The sequence below is a fragment of the Dromiciops gliroides genome, chromosome 5 (genome assembly GCF_019393635.1).
Source record: "Dromiciops gliroides isolate mDroGli1 chromosome 5, mDroGli1.pri, whole genome shotgun sequence".
Lineage (NCBI taxonomy): Eukaryota > Metazoa > Chordata > Mammalia > Microbiotheria > Microbiotheriidae > Dromiciops > Dromiciops gliroides.
The window spans coordinates 201,122,683-201,148,207 of record NC_057865.1 but is presented as its reverse complement, the minus strand read 5'-3'; the positions used below and the strand labels follow the sequence as shown (position 1 = coordinate 201,148,207).

At 35.2% G+C, this 25,525-nt stretch overlaps 1 protein-coding gene across 1 annotated transcript in view; it reads right to left on the bottom strand.

The window, feature by feature from the left end:
- Window positions 1-25,525, bottom strand: part of ERC1 (ELKS/RAB6-interacting/CAST family member 1) — a 313,654-nt gene that overhangs the window by 125,240 nt on the left and 162,889 nt on the right. The window contains exon 12 of the mRNA XM_043966008.1: window positions 16,571-16,731. Coding sequence (XP_043821943.1) covers window positions 16,571-16,731 — 161 coding nt within the window. The remainder of the gene's footprint in view (window positions 1-16,570; window positions 16,732-25,525) is intronic.

The following is a 25,525-nucleotide window of genomic DNA, read 5'->3' as shown; positions in this document are numbered from 1 at the left end:
GAAAGATCGTGGGGAGGTGGCAGCTAGGTGGCACAGTAGGTAAAGCACTGGCCCTGGATTCAGGAGGACCTGAGTTCAAACGTGGCCTCAGACACTTTTAACTGTGTGACCCTGGGCAAGTCACTTAACCCTCACTGCCAAGAAGGAAGGAAGGAAGGAAGGAAGGAAGGAAGGAAGGAAGGAAGGAAGGAAGGAAGGAAGGAAGGAAGGAAGGAAGGAAGGAAGGAAGGAAGGAAGGAAGGAAGGAAAGAAGGAAAGAAGGAAAGAAGGAAAGAAGGAAAGAAGGAAAGAAGGAAAGAAGGAAAGAAGGAAAGAAAGAAAGAAAGAAAGAAAGAAAGAAAGAAAGAAAGAAAGAAAGAAAGAAAGAAAGAGGGCAATAGAAGGACCTGGTGTACTATAGTCCCTAGGGTAATAAAGAGTCAAACAGTAAGTGAACAACAACAACAACAAATAGGGAACCACTGGTGATTGGAAATTTTGAGACTGCTACTGGCGGAACTGTAACAGAGTAACCACTTAAGGAAAAATAAGTAAGCGTAAGGATCCAGTTAAAATTGCATAACATGAATTTATGGTAGACTTCTTCTAGTAGCATTGTCTAGGGAATACAATCAAAGAAGGGAACTCTCATCAACTCAGAATCAAAAAACTGATTATAGAGACTTCAATCCAATATAACTAAAACATATAAAATATCCAGGATTGATTTACCAAAGCATATAAGACACTTATATAGTTTCAATTACAAAATGTTTCTTAGAGGATAACTTAAATAACTGGAGGAATACTCAGTGCTTGTAGTTGGGCCATGCCAAAATAATAAAAATGACAATATTACCAAAAGTAATTTATAGTGTTAATGTAATACTAATTAAATTATTAACAGGATATTTTATAGAACTTAATAACAACATAATTCAATTGGAAAAATTAGAGATCTAGAATACTAAACGGGGGCAGCTAGGTGGCGCAGTGGATAGAACACTGGCCCTGGAGTCAGGAGGACCTGAGTTCAAATCTGACCTCAGACACTGGGCAAGTCACTTAACCCCAATTGCCTCACTTAAAAAAAAATAGAATACTAAACGGAAATAATGAAAAGAAGGGGGAATAATACTTTCAGAACTCGAACTACATTGTAAAGTAGTAGTCATCAAAATCACCTGGAATTTACTAAGAAGGGTGGATCAATGGAACAGACCAGACAAGTGAGAATAAGAAACAACTGAACTCAATAAACTGGAAAACATACATTACTTAGGAGAAATTCCTTATTTGATGAAAACTGCTGAGAAAACTGGAAAGTGATCTGCCAGAAATTAGGCTTAGACCAAGATCATATTGTATATTGTACAATACAGCTTTGTTAATGTATCAATCAATACACTGATATTTCTTCCTCTTTAAAAACTGTTTTTGATATATTGCCTCCAAAACAAACAAGGAGAAATAAAGTGAAAAGCACTATCTTTACAGTACAAAAAGCCACACAACTATAAGTAAAATGAAAAATGAATCCATAAGGCATCTTAGACATCAGAACCCTAACAGTAATACTGATATTTATATGAGCATAGGAAATGAACATTTCTAAAAACTCACGCCCATAGAGTATGATAGCAGCAAGTTGGGATGTCCATTATAAAGCAATTATCAATGAATCTGAAAATTGGTAAGATGAAAGGAAATTAATTGAAAGCTTCTATCCTAGGTTTTTTTTGGGGAAAAGGAAAAGTTTTAGGCTCTGCCACTTATTACCTACCACAGATAATAAGCTTATCTACAGTTGGTCCTTTTCTGAACTTGGAAAGAATTGAGGAATATAGCACTTGATGTTTGCTAGCAATGAGCCATAAGCTAACCTCAGTGTAAGATCCCACTAAGATTTCCACATATTCTGCAGCACAAAGCCAACACCATTTCTATTCTACTGATTCATTTGTAGCTTTGCATAAATTGCCATTTTGTTTTGGTTCCAAAGATTTTCCTCTATAATATACAAAATGCCTTCTCTATAGTGTCTCTGAAATAATTATATCACCACTGCACTGTAACCAAGAAAAGGATTACTGGCCGAGTTTTGTTTTAATATTTAATTTAATTTGTGAACTTTGCTGACATTCCAAGGTCTAGCAATTGGAAGGCAAACACTACACCACTGTACTTGAGCCATTCTAGACATGCCAATTTGTTTCATGCTTCATTTGTCATAAAAGTAATAAAATTTTAGTCCAAAAATCAAGACTATTTTTGCTGGCAAAGGCACAAAAGTTATATATATTTTTCATTTTTTACTTACATTCAGTAATTCAATAGTTGCTTCTTTCCATGTTGCTACTAAAAATTGTTATTCTAACTGGAATTATCAGTTGTACATCACTACTACCTTTGTTTCCCACACAAATTAATTTGGCCAGATATAGAGGCATATTAGAGGCACAAAATGTGCAGATGATCGGACTGTGCTTCTGGGTCAGAGATAAGAACCAAAAAAAAAATTTTTTTTAAGTCAACACATAAAACTTTAAAAAACATTTGTTTTAACATTTATTTTTTTTCACAATAGTTTTCCCCCCAATTACATGTAAATATAGTTTTCAACCTTCACTTTTGTAAGATTTTGAGTTCCAAATTTTTCTCCCTCCCTATCTCCTAGCCCACAAGACAGCTAGCAATCCAACATAGGTTATACAGTACAATCATTACACGGGTAATTTTAACATTTGTTAGATCAAAGTTCAAAATTGCTTATACCATTGATTCTGGAAAACAGAAAATGAAGAAAAACATGAACTTTTTCATTCTTTCCTAAAAGAAAAAAATTAAACCAACATGAAAGACTACCCAGAAGAATGGGAAAAGTACCTCTAGACACATGATATTATGACACAATAAATCCACATACCTATTTAATTCTTACAATTCTATCACCAAAGCCATTAGTCCCAGTTTTATGGCATTCATTGAGAAAAATTAAGTAAAATACTCTGTTCAGTAGGAGACTAAAAGAACAAAGGTGCTTGAGATGGAGAGAGAATGGCAGAGTAGGAGGAAATAATACAGCAGGGTTCAACCTGTCTTTCCCCCAACACTCATCCAATAGACATGCTCCTGATAGAAAACCCTAAAAAGTAGAGATAGTAATTTTTCCAGCATAGGTAGGCATAACAAGACACAGACGTCTGTGGATACTGGGGATGAGTGGGGTGTAGCATACAGAACATTCCAGCAACCAGGAAGAGGCTGTGAACCAGGCCAAAGAATCCCAGACCTTTATATGGCACTATCAGAGGAACAGGTGTGACCTGACAGCTTTATTGCCAACTACCCAGTTCCCAGTCACAGATCCAGGGATGAGAGAAACTATGCCAGGACCCTAAACTCCTCCTCTCTGAGTATAAAGATAGATAGGCCCTAAGATGAAGTCCTAAGTCAGGAAATAGGCTTGAAGAATGAGCAAAATAATAGTATCACAATAAAAAATATTATAGTGACAAAGACACTCAAGACACAGACAGAAGAAAATGACCAAAACATCCACAAGCAAAACCCCAGAGAAAAACACAACTTGGACACAAATTCAACTAGAATTCTTGGGAAAAAATGACAGGAGGATTTTGTTTTTAAAAGAGTTAAAAATATTTTTATCAACAAAATGAGAGAATGAGAATCATTGTACTCCCTTCAACACAAGGACAATCAGAGCTTAAATGTCATATTTCAAGAAACGTTAAAACAAAACTGCCAGATTTCAGAGGGCATAGTGTACATTACTGAAATGACTGACCAGCAAAAACGCAAGATGTAAACAAGTAGGAAAGAGCGAAGAGGAAGAAGTGGCTGACACTTGAACCTCTCTTCTGAACAGGTCAAAGAAGGGAAGAACATACACACAGAGCTGGGTAGAAAAATATATTTCACTAGGCAAATAGGAGGGAAAGGGGAAAAGGGGGAAAAGGGAAAAAGGGGGATTTAGAGGGATAGCAGATTAAGGTAGGAATCAGTCTTAAGCAAAACAAACTCTAAGGATGTACAAAAATATTTATAGAGGGTTTTTTTGAAGTAATAAAGAATGAGAATCCTGGAGGGTACTCATTAATTAGGGATTGGCTGAACAAGTTACGATGTAGAACTGTGATGGAATACTACTGTGATATAAGAAACCATGAGGGTTTCAGAGAAATCTTAGAAGACATGTATAAAGTGATGTAAAGTGAAATGAATAGGACCAGAAGAACAATTTATATAAAGACAGCAATATGGGAAAGACAAACAACTTATAAATAAGGAACTCTGATCAATGTAATGACTATGCGAAATTCTGGAGGCCTAATGATAAAATATGCTACCTATCTCTTGTTTGTTTTTTTCGGGGCAATGGGGGTTAAGTGACTTGCCCAGGGTCACACAGCTAGTACGTGTCAAGTGTCTGAGGCCGGATTTGAACTCAGGTATTCCTGAATCCAGGGCCAGCGCTTTTAACCACTGCGCCATCTAGCTGCCCCGCCCCCCACCTCCCTGCTACCTATCTCTTAACAGAGAGGTAAAATACTCACAATGCAGCATTAGACATTTTTTAATTAGACTTTTTTTTTTGGACATGCACACATGACCAATGTCGAAATTTGGGTTTTTGAAGGTAAGTCTTTGTGACAGGGGCATATTATATCCCATGCTATCTTTTTTTACCGGCATCTATCTATGTTTTACACCCTCCCATTCCAATAATTTGGATTGTTTTCTTTTTATCATTTTTTTAAAAACAGGGTATTCGGGTTTATGTTCCCCTATGGGTTTTTGGGTGCCAGATGATGGTTATGTTATTTCTTTGTCTCCTGTTTTCCTGGTCACTTGTTTTTGAGAGTAGATATCTCACCTGGTCTTCTAGTTTTGCCATCAGTTGACTTTCCTTTTTTTTTTAATTGCTGTTCTATCCTCTGAATCCTTAAGCTATGTTTATTGTATCTTTTTCCTTCAAAAATGTCTAAAACTTGACTAAGATTTACCAAATAATTTTCTGAACTATTTACAGTTATTCCTTCCACATCATGACCTTCCCACTGTTCTTATATGTCGCAGATTGGCATAAGGAATTAAATGGGAATTTTGGAGGAGTTTTGTAGAAGTCACAGATGACACAATAAAAGTTTATAAACTCAGGGGGCAGCTAGACGGCACAGTGGATAGAGCACCGGCCCTGGAGTCAGGAGTACCTGAGTTCAAATCTGGCCTCAGACACTTGACTAGCTGTGTGACCCTGGGCAAGTCACTTAACCCCAATTGCCTCACTAAAAAAAACCAAAAAAAAAAAAAAAGTTTATAAACTCAGAAATACATAAAATATATGCATTGTATTGTATAATATTAGCATATTTTATCTTTTAATATCATAATTCAGACTTCTCTGGTACAAAGGGAGAGTCAAAAAATTTCATATGGATTTTCCAGTTTGTGAGGGCACTTCAATCCTAACCCTGGAGATGTGGAAGGGATAATGATATTCTAATCCTGTCTCTTCCTTCAATTCTCTTATGAGATATTCAACATATTACTCAGGAAATAAACATTTATTAAGTGTCTACTATGTGCCAGCCTGAGTTTTCTGGCCATGGTAGATTCCAGTAGAAGAAACCACACTGACCAGGGAGCAAGTTTGGGATTAAAGACAGTCGGTGTAGGCAACTCTGAAGAAATGATCATAGGCAGCACACATGAGAGCCATTTGCTCCATATCCACAGCTTCACAGATCTCTCTGTGCAATGTCCAAAGGAGAGTTTTCAGCTCTTGCTACTTACTTCCACTTAACAAGTCTTAGGGTCAGTCCTTTTCTGAGTTTTAGTTTTTCCAAAATTCTTCTATAGTTTGAACCTAGGATTATCTTATTCTAAAACACTGATTTAGTGTATTTGGAAGAGCTTTTGTTTGTTTACTTAGTTTTTTCACTAGTTCTTCACCACCACCTCACTCTCTCTATGCAGACTTAATTTCTGAACTTCTCCCTGTTGAGGAGTAGAGGAATCCAGGAGAGAATCAAGTATGGGTGGCTAGTAAATGTCCTTGGTGGTTGTCCATCCACCAAGAGTTATTTCATTCACTGGTTAATTCAATGAAAGGGTTATACTAGACTATCTCTGAGTTTCATTCAAGTTGTATTATTCTTATATTTTAAACCATGATCTGAATATCATCAGGAAGATTTGCCCTAAATCAATGTCTTATACAACAAAACATAAAAGATTAGAACAACTCCTTTCAACAAGTGATGTATCACTTTTAGTCTTTCCCTGCTCTGATGCATTCTATAGAAAAAATTTTTATTAGTGCATACTGATTTGAAAACTTTAAATAAAATCATGGCAAAACAAAACAAAACAAAACAAAAAACTATGCCAATTTGTCCAAAAAACCATTCACTGTTATTTAACTAAATTTTTAACAGGAATGGCAAGGAAGATTCAACGCCAGGAAACCAACATAATCACAGTAAAAACAAAAACATCCACAACCACATTACTATATTACTAGTTACAGAAAAAACCTTTGACAAAGTATAACACTCATTTTTGTCAAAAATACTACAAAGCATATGCATAGGAAAATTTTTTATGATGGATATTTTCTGTTGCCGTCTAGATGGGATTTAGAATTATTATTACTGTTCACATAACATTGTATGAATATAATACAGTGCAAATATTGCATATATACTTAGTCATTTTGAAAAGTGATTCTCAAGCCACTATTTTAATAATTTGCTTTAAAATGCTGAAATGAGCATGGATGAAAAAGTCACAATTCTTATGACTGCAACTGAAAATCAAAATTTCTCAATGTATTTTATGTCAAATCCCAAACAAACTAAAGAAATTACACATTTATTAAAATGAGCCTAAAATAATGAGACAGAGTCACTATTAGGACTGATTATGGCTACTGAGAGATGCTCTATTATAGAAGAAAATAGCTTTATAAATGACATTGGAAATCTCTTATGCTTTAAAAATAAAAAACAAGGGCTTGATTGTTATTAGTATAAAATAGGATCCTGTTCTGGTATGATTTGGAAAGTGAAAAACTAAGGATGATAGAGTCTACAAAATGGGAACCTGCTGTGCTGATATTGTTTCAAAATAAGCAATTTTTTGAATGTGAGGTTTTAGGGGTTTTTTTTTGGGGGGGGACTAATTTTTTTTGGACATGGTTAATATGAGAATGAATTTTGCTTGACTATACATATTAGTTACAAGGGTGCTGTTTTGTTTTTCAAAGGATGGATACGGAGTTGGAAGGAACTAAAAATAAATTGTTCATTAAAATAAGGAATACACATTCTCCTTTCTAAAAAGAAAAAAACACACCACACACAAACTATAAACTAACCACAGAATGATTCTGATTTCAGGGTCTGAGAGTATAAAAATATTAAAGAATTCTATGGAGATCGAAGACTGATTTATAGAGGAAAAGGAAAAAAAAGGACAGTAGATGAGAACATAGGCTGGGCCACCTCAAGCTCATGTTTATAAAGAACCAATTTTTTTCAATATCAATCAAAATCAATTGTCCCTTTAGTCCCTTGATAATAAAACATTAAGTGACTTGATTAGATATGTTCAGGGAGGAAAAATCAAAGACTGATTTATTTCCTTTTGGGGGGCAATCAATCTACAGAGCCTGACAGTTGCTGGGTTTTGTCAAAATATTGAATGATAAAAGAAATAGGATACTAATGAGCTCGCCCATGTTATAAATTGTCTCCTAGGCTGCACCTGCTCTTGAGACTATTGGTACATGGAGCAGCATCAAGGAAGATTTCCCCCAAACAGTCCCAAGTTAAAACTTTTAATTATCAGAATTCTGAGAATATATTTCAATTGTATGTATGTGTCTAACAGTTTGTGTGTGATGCTTATATACCTAGATGCTTTCTAATAGATAGAAAATTTCAAGAAAATAGGTATTCAATAATCTAATAAACAAAATAAAATTAAAGGAAAACTGACTACTCGGTAGTATACACCTGACTAGAATATGAACATTTGAGCTAAGAGATAAGGCTTCGGGGCAGCTAGATGGTGCAGTGGTTAAAGCGCTGGTCCTGGATTCAGGGGGACCTGAGTTCAATCTGGCCTCAGACACTTGACACTTACTAGCTGTGTGACCCTGGGCAAGTTACTTAACCCCCATTGCCCCACCAACCCCCCCAAAAAACCCCCCAAAACAAACCAAAAAAAAGAGATAAGGCTTCTCTCTCCCCACTTGTAATAATTTACTTAATTTTTCATCAGATTAAATCATAATACAGAATTAATTCCTAACAAGACAAGCACTTTGTTGTTTTTCCAAGTCAATGGCAAAAACAAAAATCTAATTTCAGTAATTTATTTTCTTTCTAGCTGTTCCTAACTAAAGGAATTGTAATTTTTTTTTAAAATGCAAAGAAAACAGAAAAAAAAGACATGAAACACAACCTTAAGTGGAGTAGTGGGGATACAAAAGTACTATGTGACCACCTTTCCAGAAAGCCAGGAGCTAAAAGAACCCATTTCCACTCGTTCCTTCTTCAACTTTAATGGGTTGAGCAATTACTGCACTGAACAAGCTCTTTTTAACACCTGGTATACTTTTCAGCAGTCCATTACTTTCCCAGGCTTGTCATGGCTCATTTAAATGGTACAGAGAACTCCATCTATGAGGCTGTTCCTAAAGCTCATTGAGTTTGAGATATCATGAGATACAGAGGTATTGATCACGAGGTAGAATGGAACTATGAAGCAGAGTAACAACAACAAGCTGGAAACAAAGTTGAGTGTTGTTTTTTTTTTAAAGAGAGAAAAAGTGGCAAGAAAAAAAGAAATCTCCATAAGATAAAAGATATTTCATCATTTGGATAAAAATGAATGTACTAAGGAAAAGCAATAACCCATCTTACATAAATAAGGGAAAGGCTGTGGTCCTCTTTTATAACAAATAACATTTAAAAGGAAGAGAAGAGGGTGAGACAGATATACCTTTTCACCATGATTCTGATGCAATCCAATATAATATAATATAATATAATATAATATAATATAATATAATATAATATAATATAATATAATATAATATAATATAATATAATATACTATAATATACTATAATATACTATAATATACTATAATATACTATAATATACTATAATATAATATAATAATGTAGTCCACTGACCAGTTATTCTAATTCATCCTATCCTAGCAGCAATGAAAAGAATTCTATAACGGATTCTTTGCATAAAGATAGATAAAAATGAAAACATAGGCTATGAACTCTTTATTGAAATAAAGGAATCAGTACATATTCAGGGCAGCTAGGTGATGCAGTGGATACAGTGTCATTCCTGGGCAAATAAACTAACTGCTCTTTGCCTCAATTTCCTCATAGGTAAAATGGCAGACATAATAGGAACTACCACTCAGAGTTGTTGTGAGGGAACAAACAAAATAACTAAACATGTAGCACAGTGCCTGGCAGACAGCAGGCATTATATAAATATTAGCCAATATCATTATACTGAGAAATGGAGAAAGGTAGAATCAAAAGGAAGAGAGGATAACATTAAATAAGTAAAAATGTTTGACGCTGGAACTTGTAAATGTTCAATCTCCATGCACAAATTTAAGCTTCAAATATCATTTGATTTTTGCCATGAAGTAAGTCGGCATGAATTGTTATCATGCCAGTGACTGTTTCACAACGGGCTCAGTTGTTTTATCTGGGAGTATAGGATTTACAGCCCCCATAAGGAATAAAAAATTACTTCTATTTCTCTTTGCTATTATAGCCCCAGAGTGCCAAGATTCAAGAACACAGAGATGGATACTATACCTTTAATGGGATCACATAATTTGTAAGACCTTTGAAAAATAGATATTCAATTTTATTTTCAGTTTGATATTTTCTCCCCCCCACCTATTGAGAAAGCAAGAAATATAAAACCCATTACAAATATGAAGTCATGCAGAACAAATTTCCATATTACCCCATGTTCCAGGAAAAAAATAGAAGAGAAAAAATATGCTTCGGTATTTATTAAAAGTTCATCAGTTTTCTATATGGAGATAAACAGCATTTTTCATTATGAGTTCTTTGGAGTTCTGATGGGTTTATAGTGCTGATCATATTACTAAGTTTTTCACAACCAATTATCTTTTTAATATTGCTGTTACACTGTAAATTTTTCTTAGTTCTGCTCCCTTTGCAAAGTTCATATAAACTTCCCATGTTTTTCTGAAATTATCCCTGATAATTTTTTATTGCACAAAAGTATTTCATCACAATTATATACCATAATTTGATCAGTCATTCCCCAATTAATGTGTGTTCTCTCAGTTTAAAATTCTTTGCCAACTCTAAAAGAGCTGTTATCGATATTTTTTGTACATATGGGCCTTTTTCCTTGTTCTTTGATGTCTTTTGGGGTATAGAAATAGTAACAGTATTTCTAGGTTAAAGGATATGCAGAATTGAATAGTTTTCTAGGCATAGTTCCAAACTGCTTCCCAGAATGACTGGACAAGTTCACAACCCACCAAAGGTACATTAGTGTACCATTTTTTCCACATGCCCTATAGCATTTTTCATTTTCCTTTTCTGTCATGTTAGCTACTCTGATGGATGTGACAGGGTAACACAGAGTTGTTTTAATTTGCATTTCTCTAATGCATTATTAGTACATTATTAGTAATGTACTACATTTTTCCATGACTATTGATGACTTTCTTCCTCTGAAAATTGCCTATTTATATCCTTCAACCATTTATTTATCAACTGGGGAATGGTGCTTATTCTTATAAATTTGGCTCAGTTCTCTATATCTTTTTTGTTCATTTGATTTGCGAGGCAAGCATGGTTAAGTGACTTGCCTTGGGTTACATAGTAAGTGTCAAGTGTCTGAGGCTGAATTTGAACTTGTCTTCCTGACTCCAGAGCCAGGCCAGTGCTCTATCCATGGTACCACCTAGCTGCCCCTGGTTCTCTTATCTTTTGAGAGATGAGACCTTTATCAAAGAAACTTGCTGTAATTATTGTTCCCCAATTTCCCATTTTTCTATTCAATGTTGGCAGTATTGGTTTCATTTGTGAACAACTTTTTAATTTTATGTTATCAATGTCATCCATTTAACCTCTTATGAATCTCTCCATCTTTTGTTTGGTATGAACTCTTCCCCATCCATCATTTCTTCCACATTCCACTAACTTGTTTCTGATACCATCTTATATGTGTAAATGAAATACCCATTCAAATATATGTTGGTATGAGATTTTGGTCTCCGCCAGACTACTTTACAGTTTTAGCAGTTTTTGTCTAATACTAAGCTCTTGTCTCAGTATCTCGGGTCATTGGGTTTAACAAACACTAAGTTACTATGCTCATTTGCTTCTGTATGTGTACCTAATCTGTTCCACTGATCAATCTCTCTTTCTCATCTTATACCAAATTGTTCTGATGACTACAGCTCTATAATACACTTTCAGACCTGGTCTTGCACTGTCCCCTTCCTCTAAAAAAAAATTTTTTTTTCATTTATTCCCTTGGTAATCTTAACCTTTTATTTCTCCATATGAATTTTTTTTCTAGCTCTACAAAGATATTCATTGGTAGTTTGGTATGGCATTGAATAAGTAAATTAATTTAAGTAGCATTGTTATTTTTATTGTATTGGTTTGGCTTACCCATGAATAATTCATATTTCTCCAATTATTTAGGTCTGTCTCTATTTGTGTGAGGCCTGTTTTTGTAATTGTATTCACAGTTTATGTGTATCTTGGCAGGTATACTTTTTAGTATTTTATATGCTCTGTAGTTATTTAAATAGAATTTCTCTCTGTTTCTTTTCACTGCATTTTGTTGGTAATACAATGAAATGCCAACGATTTTTGTGGGTTTATTTTATATCTTGCTACTTTGAGAAAGTTGTTAATTGTTTCAACTAACTTTTTAGTTGACTCTTTAGGGTTCTCTAAGTAAACAATTCATCATCTTCAAAAAGTAATAGATGTGTTTCCTTATTGCCTGTGTTTATTCCTTCAATTTCTTTTTCTTGCCTTAATGCTATAGCTAGCATTTCTAGTGCAATAAAGAATAATAAAAGTTATAATGGACATTTTTCTTTCACCCATGACCTTACTAGAAAGTTTCCTAGTTTATCCCCATTAGAAATAATGCTTGCTCTTGGTTTCAAATAGTAGTACTTTAATTCCTATACATTAATTCCTATCTTTTCCAATGTTTTTTAAAGAGGAATGAGTATTGGTTTTTTTGTTTGTTTTTTGGGGGGCAATGAGGGTTAAGTGACTTGCCCAGGGTCACACAGCTAGCAAGTGTCAAGTGTTTGAGGCTGGATTTGAACTTAGGTCCTCCTGAATCCAGGGCCAGTGCTCTATCCACTGTGCCACCTAGCTGCCCCTATGAGTATTGTATTTTGTCAAAAACTTCCTGCATCTATAAAAATAACCATTTTGGTGCTGTTTTTAATTGATATGGTTGATTATGCTTATAGTTTTCTTAATATAGAGGCAGGTATGATTGTTGTAATCTTGTTGCCAGTGTTTAAACTTTTATATCAATATTCATTAGGGAAACTGGGCTATAGTTTTTGGTTTGGGGTTTTTTTTTTCTGTTTTGATGCTCTAGTTTAGGTATCAAAACAAAATTGATGGGGCAGTTAGGTGGTGCAGTGGATAGAGCACCGGCCCTGGAGTCAGGAGAACCTGAGTTCAAATCTGGCCTCAGACACTTAACACTTACTAGCTATGTAACCCTGGGCAAGTCACTTAACCCCAATTGTCTCACAAAAAAAAACAAACAAAATTGATGTCATAGAAGAAATGTGGCAGGACTCATTCTTTATCTATTTTTTCAAATGTTTTATGTAATATTGGAATTAATTGGAGCAGTTAGGTGGTTCTGTGGATAGAGTGACAGATCTGGAATCAGGAGGATCTGAATTCAAATATGGCCTCAAACACATCCTAGCTGTGTGACCCAGGCCAAGTCACTTACTTTTGTTTGGCTCCATTTCCTCATCTGTAAAATGAGCTGGAGAAATGGCAAACCACTTCAGTATCTTTGCCAAAAAAAACCAAAACGCCCAAATGTGATTTGGGTCAGATATGAGTCAGATATGACTGACTGAATCATTCATCAACAACAATTGGAATTATTTGTCCTTTAGATATTTGGTAGAATTTTCTTATAAATCCATCTGATTTGGGGTTCTCTTTTGCTTATGAAGCTCATTTATGGCTTGTTCAATTCTTTTTCTTAGACAGGGTTCTATTTTCAGTTCTGTTAATCTGAGCAATTTATATTTTTTAAAATATTCAACCATTTCATTTAGATGGTCAGTTTTACTGGAATAAAGTTGGGCTCAATTATTTGTCAGTAAAATGGATATAAGATGCATTGCTACATGATTCTATGATTGTCACATACACTTGAGAGATATTCCTCCCCACACGAATACTCAGGATAGCAAAATTTATAGGTCAATAAAATTTTTTTCTTAAAGATAAAAGGTACAAATTTTTAAAGCTATATTGTTTTGCAATGGGTATGCCAGCAATGGGTAAATCTGCAACAGAAACCTGGATGAAAGATTAAGGAATAGGGACTCATCAAGATCTCTTAATAATAGACATCATAGTCTAAATTGTTTCTTTTTATTTAGCTGAGTTTTTGTTTTATGATTTTTTTGGTAAAAGGATGAAAAAATAAAATAAATAATCATAACATAGAGAAGGAGATTCAATGCTCGCCCTGCCAATAAATATGTTCCTTTTTTTTGAGGCCTGGCTAAACAACAAAAATGTTTCTAATGAACCACTGTCAGGCTCAGTTTACCACCACACTGAATAGTTGAATAACTCTCCAAATTTAGAGCAATCATTTATTAGTAAAAATACTGTTCAAAAATTACAATCATAAAAACCCAGGGATGGGAAAAACCTATTAGGTCACATCCTCTACCCATACCACTTATATCTCATTTCTTTACTGAATCTGAGCAGGATATTCCAATACAGGATATTTTATAAGTGTTTAGATGTATCTAGATTTATTTATTTAGTGCCTAAGATTTATTAAGTATAGACAAAAGTGACCAGACATTAGGTATACTTTCATATTTTCCTTTGATATAATTTCAAACTTCTTTCTCCATTAATAAAAGTAGAATCACACTTGGACTTCAACATCACAGTATTTGATGTACTACATGAGCAAGCGGATATGAAGCTGAAGAAAACATAGACAGTAATGAGCAACTGACCAGACTAAGTCCATGAGGGAAATGACACAATTGCTGAGCATTAGGAATCAATCTTTTGGGTTATCTCAAAGAAGGGAAGTTAGAAAAACATCATAGATTTCACTGCTTTGGAAAAACAGGATTAAGAAAATATAAATAATTAATGAAGAAGACGGCAGACTTCTCCATTCTTTATGTCAGTTTAACAAATAACTTCAAGAGCACCTCTTAGCAATCTCCTCTTCTTCTGACTTGTGCTGGATTATTCTCTCACTGGTATTTGTTTATAGAATAGAGAACAAGAAGCTGCTTCTTCCTCAGAGCAAATGCCGCATTCATCTTTAGTGAGAATTTCCTATCAGTTAACTCGAACCACAAGCATTAATTTTTAACTGTCACATTCTTCCATTTTCTAATCTCTTGACAGGCAGGGATGATTTCCCTCAGCCATTTTAGATTTTCTTTGTTTTACATTGTATTTCTTCCTTCCACTCATTCAAGTAGATCTCAAAAAGTAAACACTAATTTAAAATCTAGTGTCTTTCCAACTCCTCTTTTTTTTAATGTGTATGTGAGGCAATTGGGGTTAAGTGACTTGCCCAGGGTCACACAGCTAGTAAGTGTTAAGTGTCTGAGGCCCGATTTGAACTCAGGTCTTTCTGAATCCAAAGCCAGTGCTCTATCCACTGCGCCACCTAGCTGCCCCTCCTCTATCTTTTTTAAAAAACATATCTAAGATTATTTAAACATAGGAAGCAGGAGGGATTGACAAGCATTAAATCTAGCATTAACTATATGTTAGCAAAGATTAAACAGCAAGGTATAGTGGCACAAACCCTAGACATAGATTTTGAAGATTAGATTTTAGCTCTGATTTTGGGCAAGTCATTTAACCTCTGTGAGGCTAAATTTTTTCGTCTGGAAAACAGTAATAAAAATATTTACACTACTTAATTCATAAAGTTGTTGTAAGGATTAATTGTTAGATAGATGTGAATTATTAATATCAGAACAGTCAAGAATCATCAGCTAAAAGGGAATGAAGGTGTCAGCTAACAACAAGAATATTTAACCTGGGAAATTGCTAACTGAAATGATGGGGAAAATGGCATAAGCTCATCATTCATAAAGCTTCCTGGACAAGAGTTTTTTCCCAACAATCTCAGTGACCACACAATTATAAAGATATAACTGTGGGGGCAGCTAGATGGCGCAGTGGATAGAGCACCGGCCCTGGAGTCAGGAGTACCTGAGTTCAAATCCGGCCTCAGACACTTAACACTTACTAGCTGTGTGACCCTGGGCAAATCACTTAACCCCAATTCCTCACTAAAAAAAAAAAAAAAAGATATAACTGTGCATTGAATAAGATAGAATTAACATAGCAGCTTATCAGTAAAGAATTTAAGGGTATTAGTGGACTGCAAGTTTAACATTGAGTTAGAAGTGTGATGTGACAAACAAAAGAGCTAATGTGTGTTTGGATAACAATGACAGGTATAATTTCCTTTCTTTCTTTTTTTTTTTTTTTTGGTGAGGCAGTAGAGGTTAAGTGACTTGCCCAGGGTCACACAGCTAGTAATTGTTAAGTGTCTGAGGCTGGATTTGAACTCAGGTACTCCTGACTCCAGGGCCGGTGCTCTATCCACTGCACCACCTAGCTGCCCTGGAAGGTATAATTTCCAAGAAATAAGCAAGTGATAGTTATACACTTTAATGGTTAAATTATACCAGAAGTATTGTCTTCTGCTTTGGGAGCAACAATCTAAGGTGGACATTGATAAGCTGGGCAATGAGGATATTGAAAAGAACTTGAGTTCATGTTAAATGAGGATCACTTTAAGGAACTTGAGACTTTGGACCCAGAGAAGAGATTTTATAGACGTCTTCAAGAATTTGAAGAGCTTTCATGTAGAAGAGGGATTTCTGTTTGGTTAAAGAAGGCAGAACCAGGAACAATGGATACAAATGTCAAAGTAGCAAACTCAAGCTTGAGGTAAAGAAAAATTTTTTTTGACAATTAAAGCCACTCAAAAATGGAATGGACTGCCTTAGGAGAAAAGAGGTAATCCATCATAGGAGGTATTCAAGCATGGACTAAATCTGGCATTTTATATTGGGGATTCTATTCAAGTTGGCCTAGATAGCCACTAACATCCCTTCCACCTCTAAAATTTTGTAATTCTCTAAGTGCTAATTAACAGTGGTTAAGAAAAGATAAACACAATATGGGAAAAGATATCTAATAAATATTTGTATGAATTAAATTATAAGCACTTACTTCATCTCCAAGACCTCTTCCAAATGTTTCCTCCTTTCTGCTCGAAGATTGGTCAAATGAGTTTCCTTCTCTGCTAATGACTGTTGAGTAGAAGACAGTTTTGCTTTCATGGACTCTAGCTCCTGTTTTACCTTTTCCATGGCCATCATCAACTCTTCCACCTTTAAGGAACACGGGAATGAGAAAAAATAGAACACAATCATCAAAAAAGATCTAAGTCATGGCAGCAAATGAAGAGTTTATGAAATTTGATATAAATCTTGGAACAAATGAATACAAATACACACTCTAAAACAGACCTAAGATTTCTGACTCACTTAGAATGCCCTTATAATTTATATAATATGGAAGTTTTAAGTCACAGCTTATAAGCAACCAAACACATTTCTTTGTATTTGGGTAAAGTGAAAACAACAACAAAAAGTCCCTTTCCTTTTTTCATGAACCACCCAGGATACCATACTCAAATAGATTTTTTAAAAAATGAGAATATTAAAAATTCATTTTTGAAGAACCTTCTATAAATCATAAGTTACAGGACAGAATTAGAGGATATTCAAATAAGATAATGGAAACAAGTCTCAAGGATGCAGCATTAAAGAAAAGATAGGCATCAATTAAGAAGTACAAATAAAAAAGCCACTTTTATCCATTCAAAACAGACTTTTATTGGCTGCTCCATTTTCCCCTTTAAACCCAAACAGAGGGGTATCCCAAATCTGGGCAGATAGAAACTGTAAGGAACATGAGGAAAAAAAGAAAACCTGTGTTTAAAGTACTAATAGTGTTACAGCATGATAGACACAGAAAATACTCAGCCAGGTACTCAAGGTGGAGAAAGAGAGAGTTTTATTTCGCATGCGGGCCCACCTGGGTCAGACCTCGAACACATGGGCCCCGATTCTTTTAGCCCACTTGGTTATATGCAAAAAGAGTGGACATGGTATAGTGGTACAGTTGTCATTATAGGAAAGTAAGATACATACAAGTTTATCAAATAAGGATGAGGGCAGATAGTACCTTACAAAGGACAAAGGAAAACCAGGACTTCAGCTGGAACATGGCAAGGCCAGAGTCTTTCTGCTACAGACAAGGTCAAAGCCTCCCTTATACATTTAATTTTCCACATCAATAGAAAGTAGGAGAGTGGGGAAAGATTTTTTTTAAAAAGACAAGAAAAATAATCAGAAGGCAAGGTATAGATTTTATTAATCATTTTCATTTTTTCTGTACAATCACACAAGGAAAATTATTAATTTAAGCGGTTTTCATTTTAATTTGGGGGCAAAAGGCAAGCTCACCACAAAATAAATCTGTTTAGTAACCAAAAACCCCTCCAGTGCGCAAGCAGCTAGCCAACTCCAACAATCACAAGTTTACTACTTTACCAAGCAGTAATTTTTGTAGCAATAAACTTTTTCCTAATGATTGAGGTGATCGGGGATGTGAAGGAGGGGTGAGAGAAAACATTTACTACTCTACTCCTAGGTAAATACTTTTGTGTAGTAGTTTTTGTCTAAGAAAACTCTGTCTCTCCTCTCTTCTCCTTCTCCTTCTCCTTCTCTCTCTCTGTCTCTCTGTCTCTCTGTCTCTCTCTCTCTCACACACACACACACACACACACACACACACACACAGAGGCCTGGTCTTTCCTGAGACAGGTTGTCTCTGTCTGAGCTACCTCACTTCTCCTGCCTGGTATCCTTTCTGTTTTATTAGAATCTACCATTAAACTTTCATGCTAGACATTTCTATCACCCATTTAGATTTGGTGATTGGCACATCCAGCCTATGAAATCAGAGGTAGGTAACCAATTAGAAATGCATGAGTGAGATCCAACTAATCCCTGCTCTGAGGCATGGAATAAAGACTAGAAGATAAAGACCAGAAGAATGAACAGTTTGGTGTAACAAAGTGTTTATAAAAGGGGGCAAACACTAAGGATTCCTTCCCTCCAGTAATGAATGGAACACTTACCCCTTCAGATTCTGGTTATATCCTTTGCCACCTTTTCCTTCCTTATATCCTATCCAAGGAAGCCACATAGTCTTCCTTTCTGAGTTAAAGTTATCTCCAAAATAGTCCTTTTATACATCAGCAAAGGACCACTTCATTTTGTCCGTTGTTATAATGTCTTTTCTCTCCATCAGCATCTCTATTTACACACAGGCACATAGAATCAGACAGACGTAGACAGAAAGACAGACGGACAGACAGACACACACACTTGCCCCCCCCACCCCCCCCAGAAACTGTGAGTTCACTGAAAGAGGGAACTCTCCATGAGGCATCTTTATATTAATAGGCAACAGCTCTGCAATATATGTGAGGTATATACATTTGTATTTACCACCAAACCTTGACTGATACTGATATGGGTCTGGGGAAACTCTCCTAGAGAAGCTAAAGTACTGACACAACTAAGCAATAAGGGAGCTAAGCCTATTAGGCATGGCTGCTTCCCCTTCTTATTAATTGTACCCCCAGGGCTTAGTACAAATTTCTGGCAGATGTTAAACCCCTAATAAATGTTAATTGAATTTGGTACAAAAGAAACTCTCTGAGGGTAAAATTTTTGTCTTTGTATCCCCAGTGCCAAGCCTGTAGGTTACATGGTAGGTGATTAGGCAAAGAAGCTAAAGTAGACCAATACACAATCAATCAAAATAAATGTTAAAGGTCCTACTGTGACTATGCACTAAGAATCTACAGAGACCAAAAAAAAAAAAAAAAAGCAGAAGTCTTTTTTCTTCCCCTTACGGGCAATGCCACTCCTATCCCCAACACCCCCCCCCCCCCGCCCCGGATCTTACATTCTAAGAGGAGAGAGAATTTATTGTGTATATACTCTTGACTAATTTGCTGGAATTTTGCTATTTTATCATTTGAAAGTAGATACGATACTTACAGAGACTACTGGGGAAAAGTGTGAAGGGTGGATTCTTGGCATCAAAAGGTAAACTGGAATATGAGAACTGACAAAGGAAGCCTACATTAAGGTATTCATTTTTCTTTTCACACTAATCGAATAATTAGATGACTGAATAAATGTTTTGCTATGAACCAATATCATCTGAACCTGAATTGTAAAAAATATTTTGATTTGTCAAGTTTTTTCATGTTTAATAGTTTTCTAAGAGAGATTATGTCTTTCCTTAGCCAAGAATAACCCCTATTAGTAGTCACAACCATCCACCCTGTGTTTCACTGCATAGACCTTGTGGTGATCTTTAGAAATAAGTAAGATCTGAGAAACTTCATAATTTGGGGGGAATCAGTTTTTAAAAGAGATATATTAGAAGTATTTAAGTCATTCTGCACTACAGGAAAAAAGACATCAACAACACAAGGGACTGCAGCTGTAATTTCACTAACAAGGGGAACCCTCTGGTGAGGCCACTCACTCTACAGAAGGATGGCACTCTCTGTGCCTTTTGCAGAATTCTCCTTCCTAGAACATGGAGAGGTTAAGTCATTTGCCTAGTGTCACACAATCTATATGTGTCAAAGGAAAGGGACCGTGGTAAGGTAGCTAGGAAGCTGGCACCAGAGCCAGGAAGACTGGGGTTTTGAATACTGCCTCTGAATAAATATGAGGTAGTAAATATAAAATATTTAAGGAAGGAAGATATTAGCAGTTGGAAGGATTAACAAAGGCTTTATGTAGAAGGTGATACTTGAGCTAAGTCTTGAAGGAACTGAGGGATTCCTTAGGTTGTTGTTTGTCATCCGTTCCTGAAGAGGACCATGACATCATGTCATGACTGGCACTGAGTTGGATTTAAGTGATGGGAGGGCTATACAAAGCCAACAACCTCATTCTCTCCTCCAGAGCCATCTTGGTCCAGTGGCAATACATGTATCAGGATGACCAGAGATGGCCCTGGATGTTTTAAGGCAACTGGGGTTAAATGACTTGCCCAGAGTCACACGGCTAGTGTCTAAGGTGAGATTTGAACTCAGGTCCTCCCAACTTCAGGGCCAGTGCTCTATGCACTGCACCATCTGGCTGCCAAGGCAGAGGTGAGTGCATAGGGTATGGCTAATGCAAAGATAGATAGAAGGGAGATACTGTGGCATTGTGTGAAGAACAGGAAGAGATCTAGTTTGGCTAAATCATAATTTATAGTACTTAGAGGCAGCTTTGTGGCACCATGAATAAAAGCAATGGGCTTGGAATTGGGAACTTCAAATCCTGCCTCAGACATTGACTAGCTGTTTAACAATGAATAAATCACTTACTTCTCTCAATCTCTGTTTCTCCTTCTGTACAGTAAGAGGCTTAGACTCTGCCTCTAAAGTACCTTTCAGCTCTAAGTCTATGATCCTATAAGACATGTATAATGAGCCTAGGAAAATACATACACTAGAGCCGGGATGTAAAAGACTTTGAATGTCAAATAGGTGAGACATAATTTTAAGTGATCAGGAACTGATTCACGAGGCCCCTGGAGGGGAAAGTATCAAAGGTGAGGGGTAAAAAATTTTTGGACCTTGTTAACAGACTAAAAAAATAAAAGCAACCAAAAGATATTCAATATCATTGACCTATATGACTATTATACATGACATTTTTATGAGGATAATCCAAACAGATAATAATTATCCTTAAAGTATACTATTGGTAAAGAAATGGTATTTCATAAGTGATATTCCACAGTAGACTGCAACTTTACCATCATATAACTGACTGAAAAATACAAAGAACTGAATATTCCACTATGTTTACTGTCAATGACAAAAACCATTTGGTTTGGTAGCATAAAAACACCTTACTAATTAATGGCTTCCCAATAAGTTATTTTCACTGACTATATCAAAATTATATATGATTCCTTGAAAAAATATAACAGGTCACCTACTTTAAAGGCCTACTACTCATTAATAATCTGGTATGGCAAAAGTCAAGTCACCAAAACAAGGATTTATTAACTGCTTACTATATGCCAGGAAGGGCAGCTAGGTGGTACGATGGATAGTGGTGCACCTGGAGTCAAGAAGACTTAGTTTCCTGAATTCAAACCTGGCCTCAGATGCTTACTAGCTATGTGGCCCTGTGCAAGTTATTTAACTCTGTTTGCCTCAGTTTCCTCATCTGTAAAATGAGCTGGAGAAGGAAATGGCAAACTATTCCAGAATCTTTACCAAGAAAAATCCAAAAGGGGTCACAAATAGTTGGACATAACTGAAACAACTGACAACAACTTGTGCCGGGAATGGTGTTAAACAATATGGATACAATAAGGGCAAAAAAAATAGTTCCCACTCCAAAGATGTTCATAGTCTAATACAGGAGCAACAACCAAATCACTATGTACCAGCAAGCTATATGTACAATAAATTGGAGATTATCTCAGAGGGAATACACTAATATTATGAAGAGTTAGGAAAGGATCATTGCAGGAAAAAGAGTAGTAAATGGTAACAAAATGCAGCAGATAGGTAAAGAAGGAATAAGCTTCAGAAGACCATTAGATCTGGCAATTCAGAGATCACTGTAAACTTTAAAAAGAATTGATTCAGTTGAACAATGAGACCAGAAGTCAAATGACAAAACTTGAGGACATGCACATTAGGTATAAAAAGGGGTCATGAAAGGTATCCAAACTGAAGAGGTAATTTAATTTAGTAAATCTGCAAATAAAAATTATGAGTAATATCACCCCATAAAATAAAGGAAAGGTGTTAGAGGGGAAAAACCAGTTTAATGAAAGCTTGGTAAGAAACCTAGTTAAGCAACACTATCCAAGTCATCTCCCCATCATAATTAATATAGATATAATATTCTATTTTCTTGTAGGCTTCTTATAGTCCTTTTTATGTTTAAATCTACCTTACAACAAGGATCCACTGAGCCAGTTTTTATTAGTATAAAAAATCCTATTGTGTTTATCAAGGACTAATATTTTATATGCATTTAGTTGGGTGTCTGGCTACTATTCTATCACATTCTTTCTTTTTTTCCTAGGACCAAGTGAGTTTTTATAAATTCTGATATAAGCACAAGGCAAAAAAAAAAAATTCATTGGATTTTTGTTTCTGGAAATCTCTTGATATTCCAGTGCATTTTTTTCCCAAAAAAGTTTCATTATAATTTCATTCAATTCTAAAATTAAGTTCCTTGACATTGTTATTAAATTGAATATTTAAGTTAATATGGAATGGATTGGCTTTATATTCTTCTCTTTTGCTTTCTTTCTTTCTTTTTTTTTTTGGTGAGGCAATTGGGGTTAAGTGATTTGCCCAGGGTCACACAGCTAGTAAGTGTTAAGTGTCTGAGGACAGATTTGAACTCAGGTCCTCCTGACTCCATGGATTGACTTTATACTATATTAATCTAACTCACTAATGAAAAACAAATGTCTCTCCAATTACTCATGTCTTTATTTCAGTTATTTTCCTTTTAGAGCTGTCATTATTTGTCATTTGCTGTTGATCTTCACTGGTAGTAAATAATAAAGCAAAAGATTTTTGTGATTTAATCTGGTTTCTTGGGACACAGCTAAACTCATCTATTATCTATTTTTTATTCATATCTTTAGATATTCTAGATAAATGATATCATCAAGTTGAAATTATGAGTATATCTAAAACTATGTCAAGTAAAAGCAGTTATGTCAGACATGGTAACATATACCTGTAATTTCAGCTACTACTAAGTCTGAGGCTAGTGGAATGCTAAAGTTTGGAAGTTCTGAGCTGTAGTACATTAAGTGGATCAGGCATCCCCACAAACTGTAGCAATATGGTGAGCTCCTGGGAGCACAGTCACCAGGCTACCTAAGTAGGGATGAACCAGTCCAGTTTAGAAAATAAAGCAAGTAAAACCCCCTAAACAATCAGTAGTGGATTTGGGCCTCAGAGAGGATGCTGTACTTCTAGCCTAACTGAGGTAGGGAGATCCAGGCTTCAAAAACAAAAACAAACAAAAAAACCCTCTAGAAAATAATTAGAGGAAAGGGTCTGGGACAGGAGTGGGCATTTATTAAGCATCATTATGTACCAGGCATATAAATATTATTATATTATTAATTATTTATAATTATTAATATAATTAATAATTATCATATTATTTATTATTAATTATATTATTAATTAATTATTAAATTATAAATATTATTTCAGGGGGCAGCTGGGTGGTGCAGTGTATAAAGCACTGGCCCTGGATTCAGGAGGACCTGAGTTAAAATCCGGCCTCAGGGACTTGACACTTACTAGTTTTGTGACCCTGGGCAAGTCACTTAACCCTCATTGCCCCACCCAAAACAAACAAAAAAACAAATTAAAAAATGAATGAACGAATAAATAAATAAATAAATATTTCATTTGACATAAGGAAAGTGGTGAGAGTGCTCTATTTAATATTGTACTAGAAATGTTAGCTTTAGCAATAAGAATTAAAGGAATTAGAATAGGCAAGGAGGAAACAAAACTATCACTCTTTGCAGATGATATGATGGTATACTTAGAGAATCCTAGAGAATCAACTCAAAAATTACTTGAAACAATTAAGGACTTTGGCAGTGTTGCAGGATATAAAATAAATCCACATAAATCATCAGCATTTCTATACATGACCAACAAAGTCCAGCAGCAAGAGATAGAAAGGGAAATTCCATTTAAAGTAACTGCAGACAATATAAAATACTTGGGAGCCTACCTGCCAAGACAAACCCAGGAACTCTATGAACACAATTATAAAACACTTTTCACACAAATCAAATCAGATCTAAATAACTGGAAAAATATGCTCATGGACAGGCCGAGCTAATATAATAAAAATGACAATTCTATCTAAATTAATTTACTTATTTGGTGCCATACCAATCAGACTACCCAAAAATTATTTTATAAAGCTAGAAAAAATAATAACAGAATTCATATGGAAGAACAAAAGGTCAAGAATATCAAGGAAACGAATAAAAAAAAATGCACAGGAAGGTAGGCTAGCCATACCAAATTTGAAGCTATACTATAAAGCAACAGTCATAAACACTATTTGGTACTGGCTATATCACACTGCTTTCTGTCTTGGGGAGGAGGAGGGAGAAAAAAACATTTTTGAACTAAAAGTCCAGTGAGGGCAGATGTTGAAAACTATCCTCATATGTAATATGTAACTGGAAAATAATAAAATTAAACTAAACTTAAAAAAAAGTATATTCACTTTTTTTTTGTTGTTTGGTTGTTCAATCAAGTCCAACTCTTTGGCCCCAATGGAACTTAGCTGCCAATAATGTCCATGGGGTTTTCTTGGCAAAGATACTGGAGTGGTTTGCCATTTCCTTCTCCAGAGAACTGAAGTGAACAGAGGCGAAGTGATTTGCCCAGGATCACACAGTTACTTAAGTGACTGAGGTTGGATTTGAACTCAGCTTTTCCTGACTCCAGGTCCAGTGCTCTATCCACTGAACTAACTAGCTACCTCTACTAGATAGTGCCTTTTATAAATAATACACACACACACACACACACACACACACACACACACACACACAGATATTTGAAACAAAGATTAGAAAATTTGAAATTATTTAAACTTTGAATCTCACCAGGTAAGGATTACTTAAATGGGGCAATTCCTGACAGTTTATAATGTAAATAATAAAAAGTAATAATACAAAAATTTTAATATAGCTGTGTGGTACAACCTAATAATATAAATTTATTTTCTCTCTACTGTTGTCTCCCAATTTTATGTAATGATTTGCATTTTCTCTCCCATTTAATAATGATTTGTTTAAGGAAATATTTCTTGGTTTTATGTTATTTTCTATTCTATTTTTTCTATTCTTTCATAATCTGTTTTTTAATATCTACATTGGATTGTGGCTTTGTTCCTTTTCTTATGACTTTAAGGATTATTACTTAGTTTACATATAGTTTTATCTTTTTCTCTTTTTAATGTTATTTCTTTTTTCTCTCACTTTCAACTGAAAATCCTAAATATAATT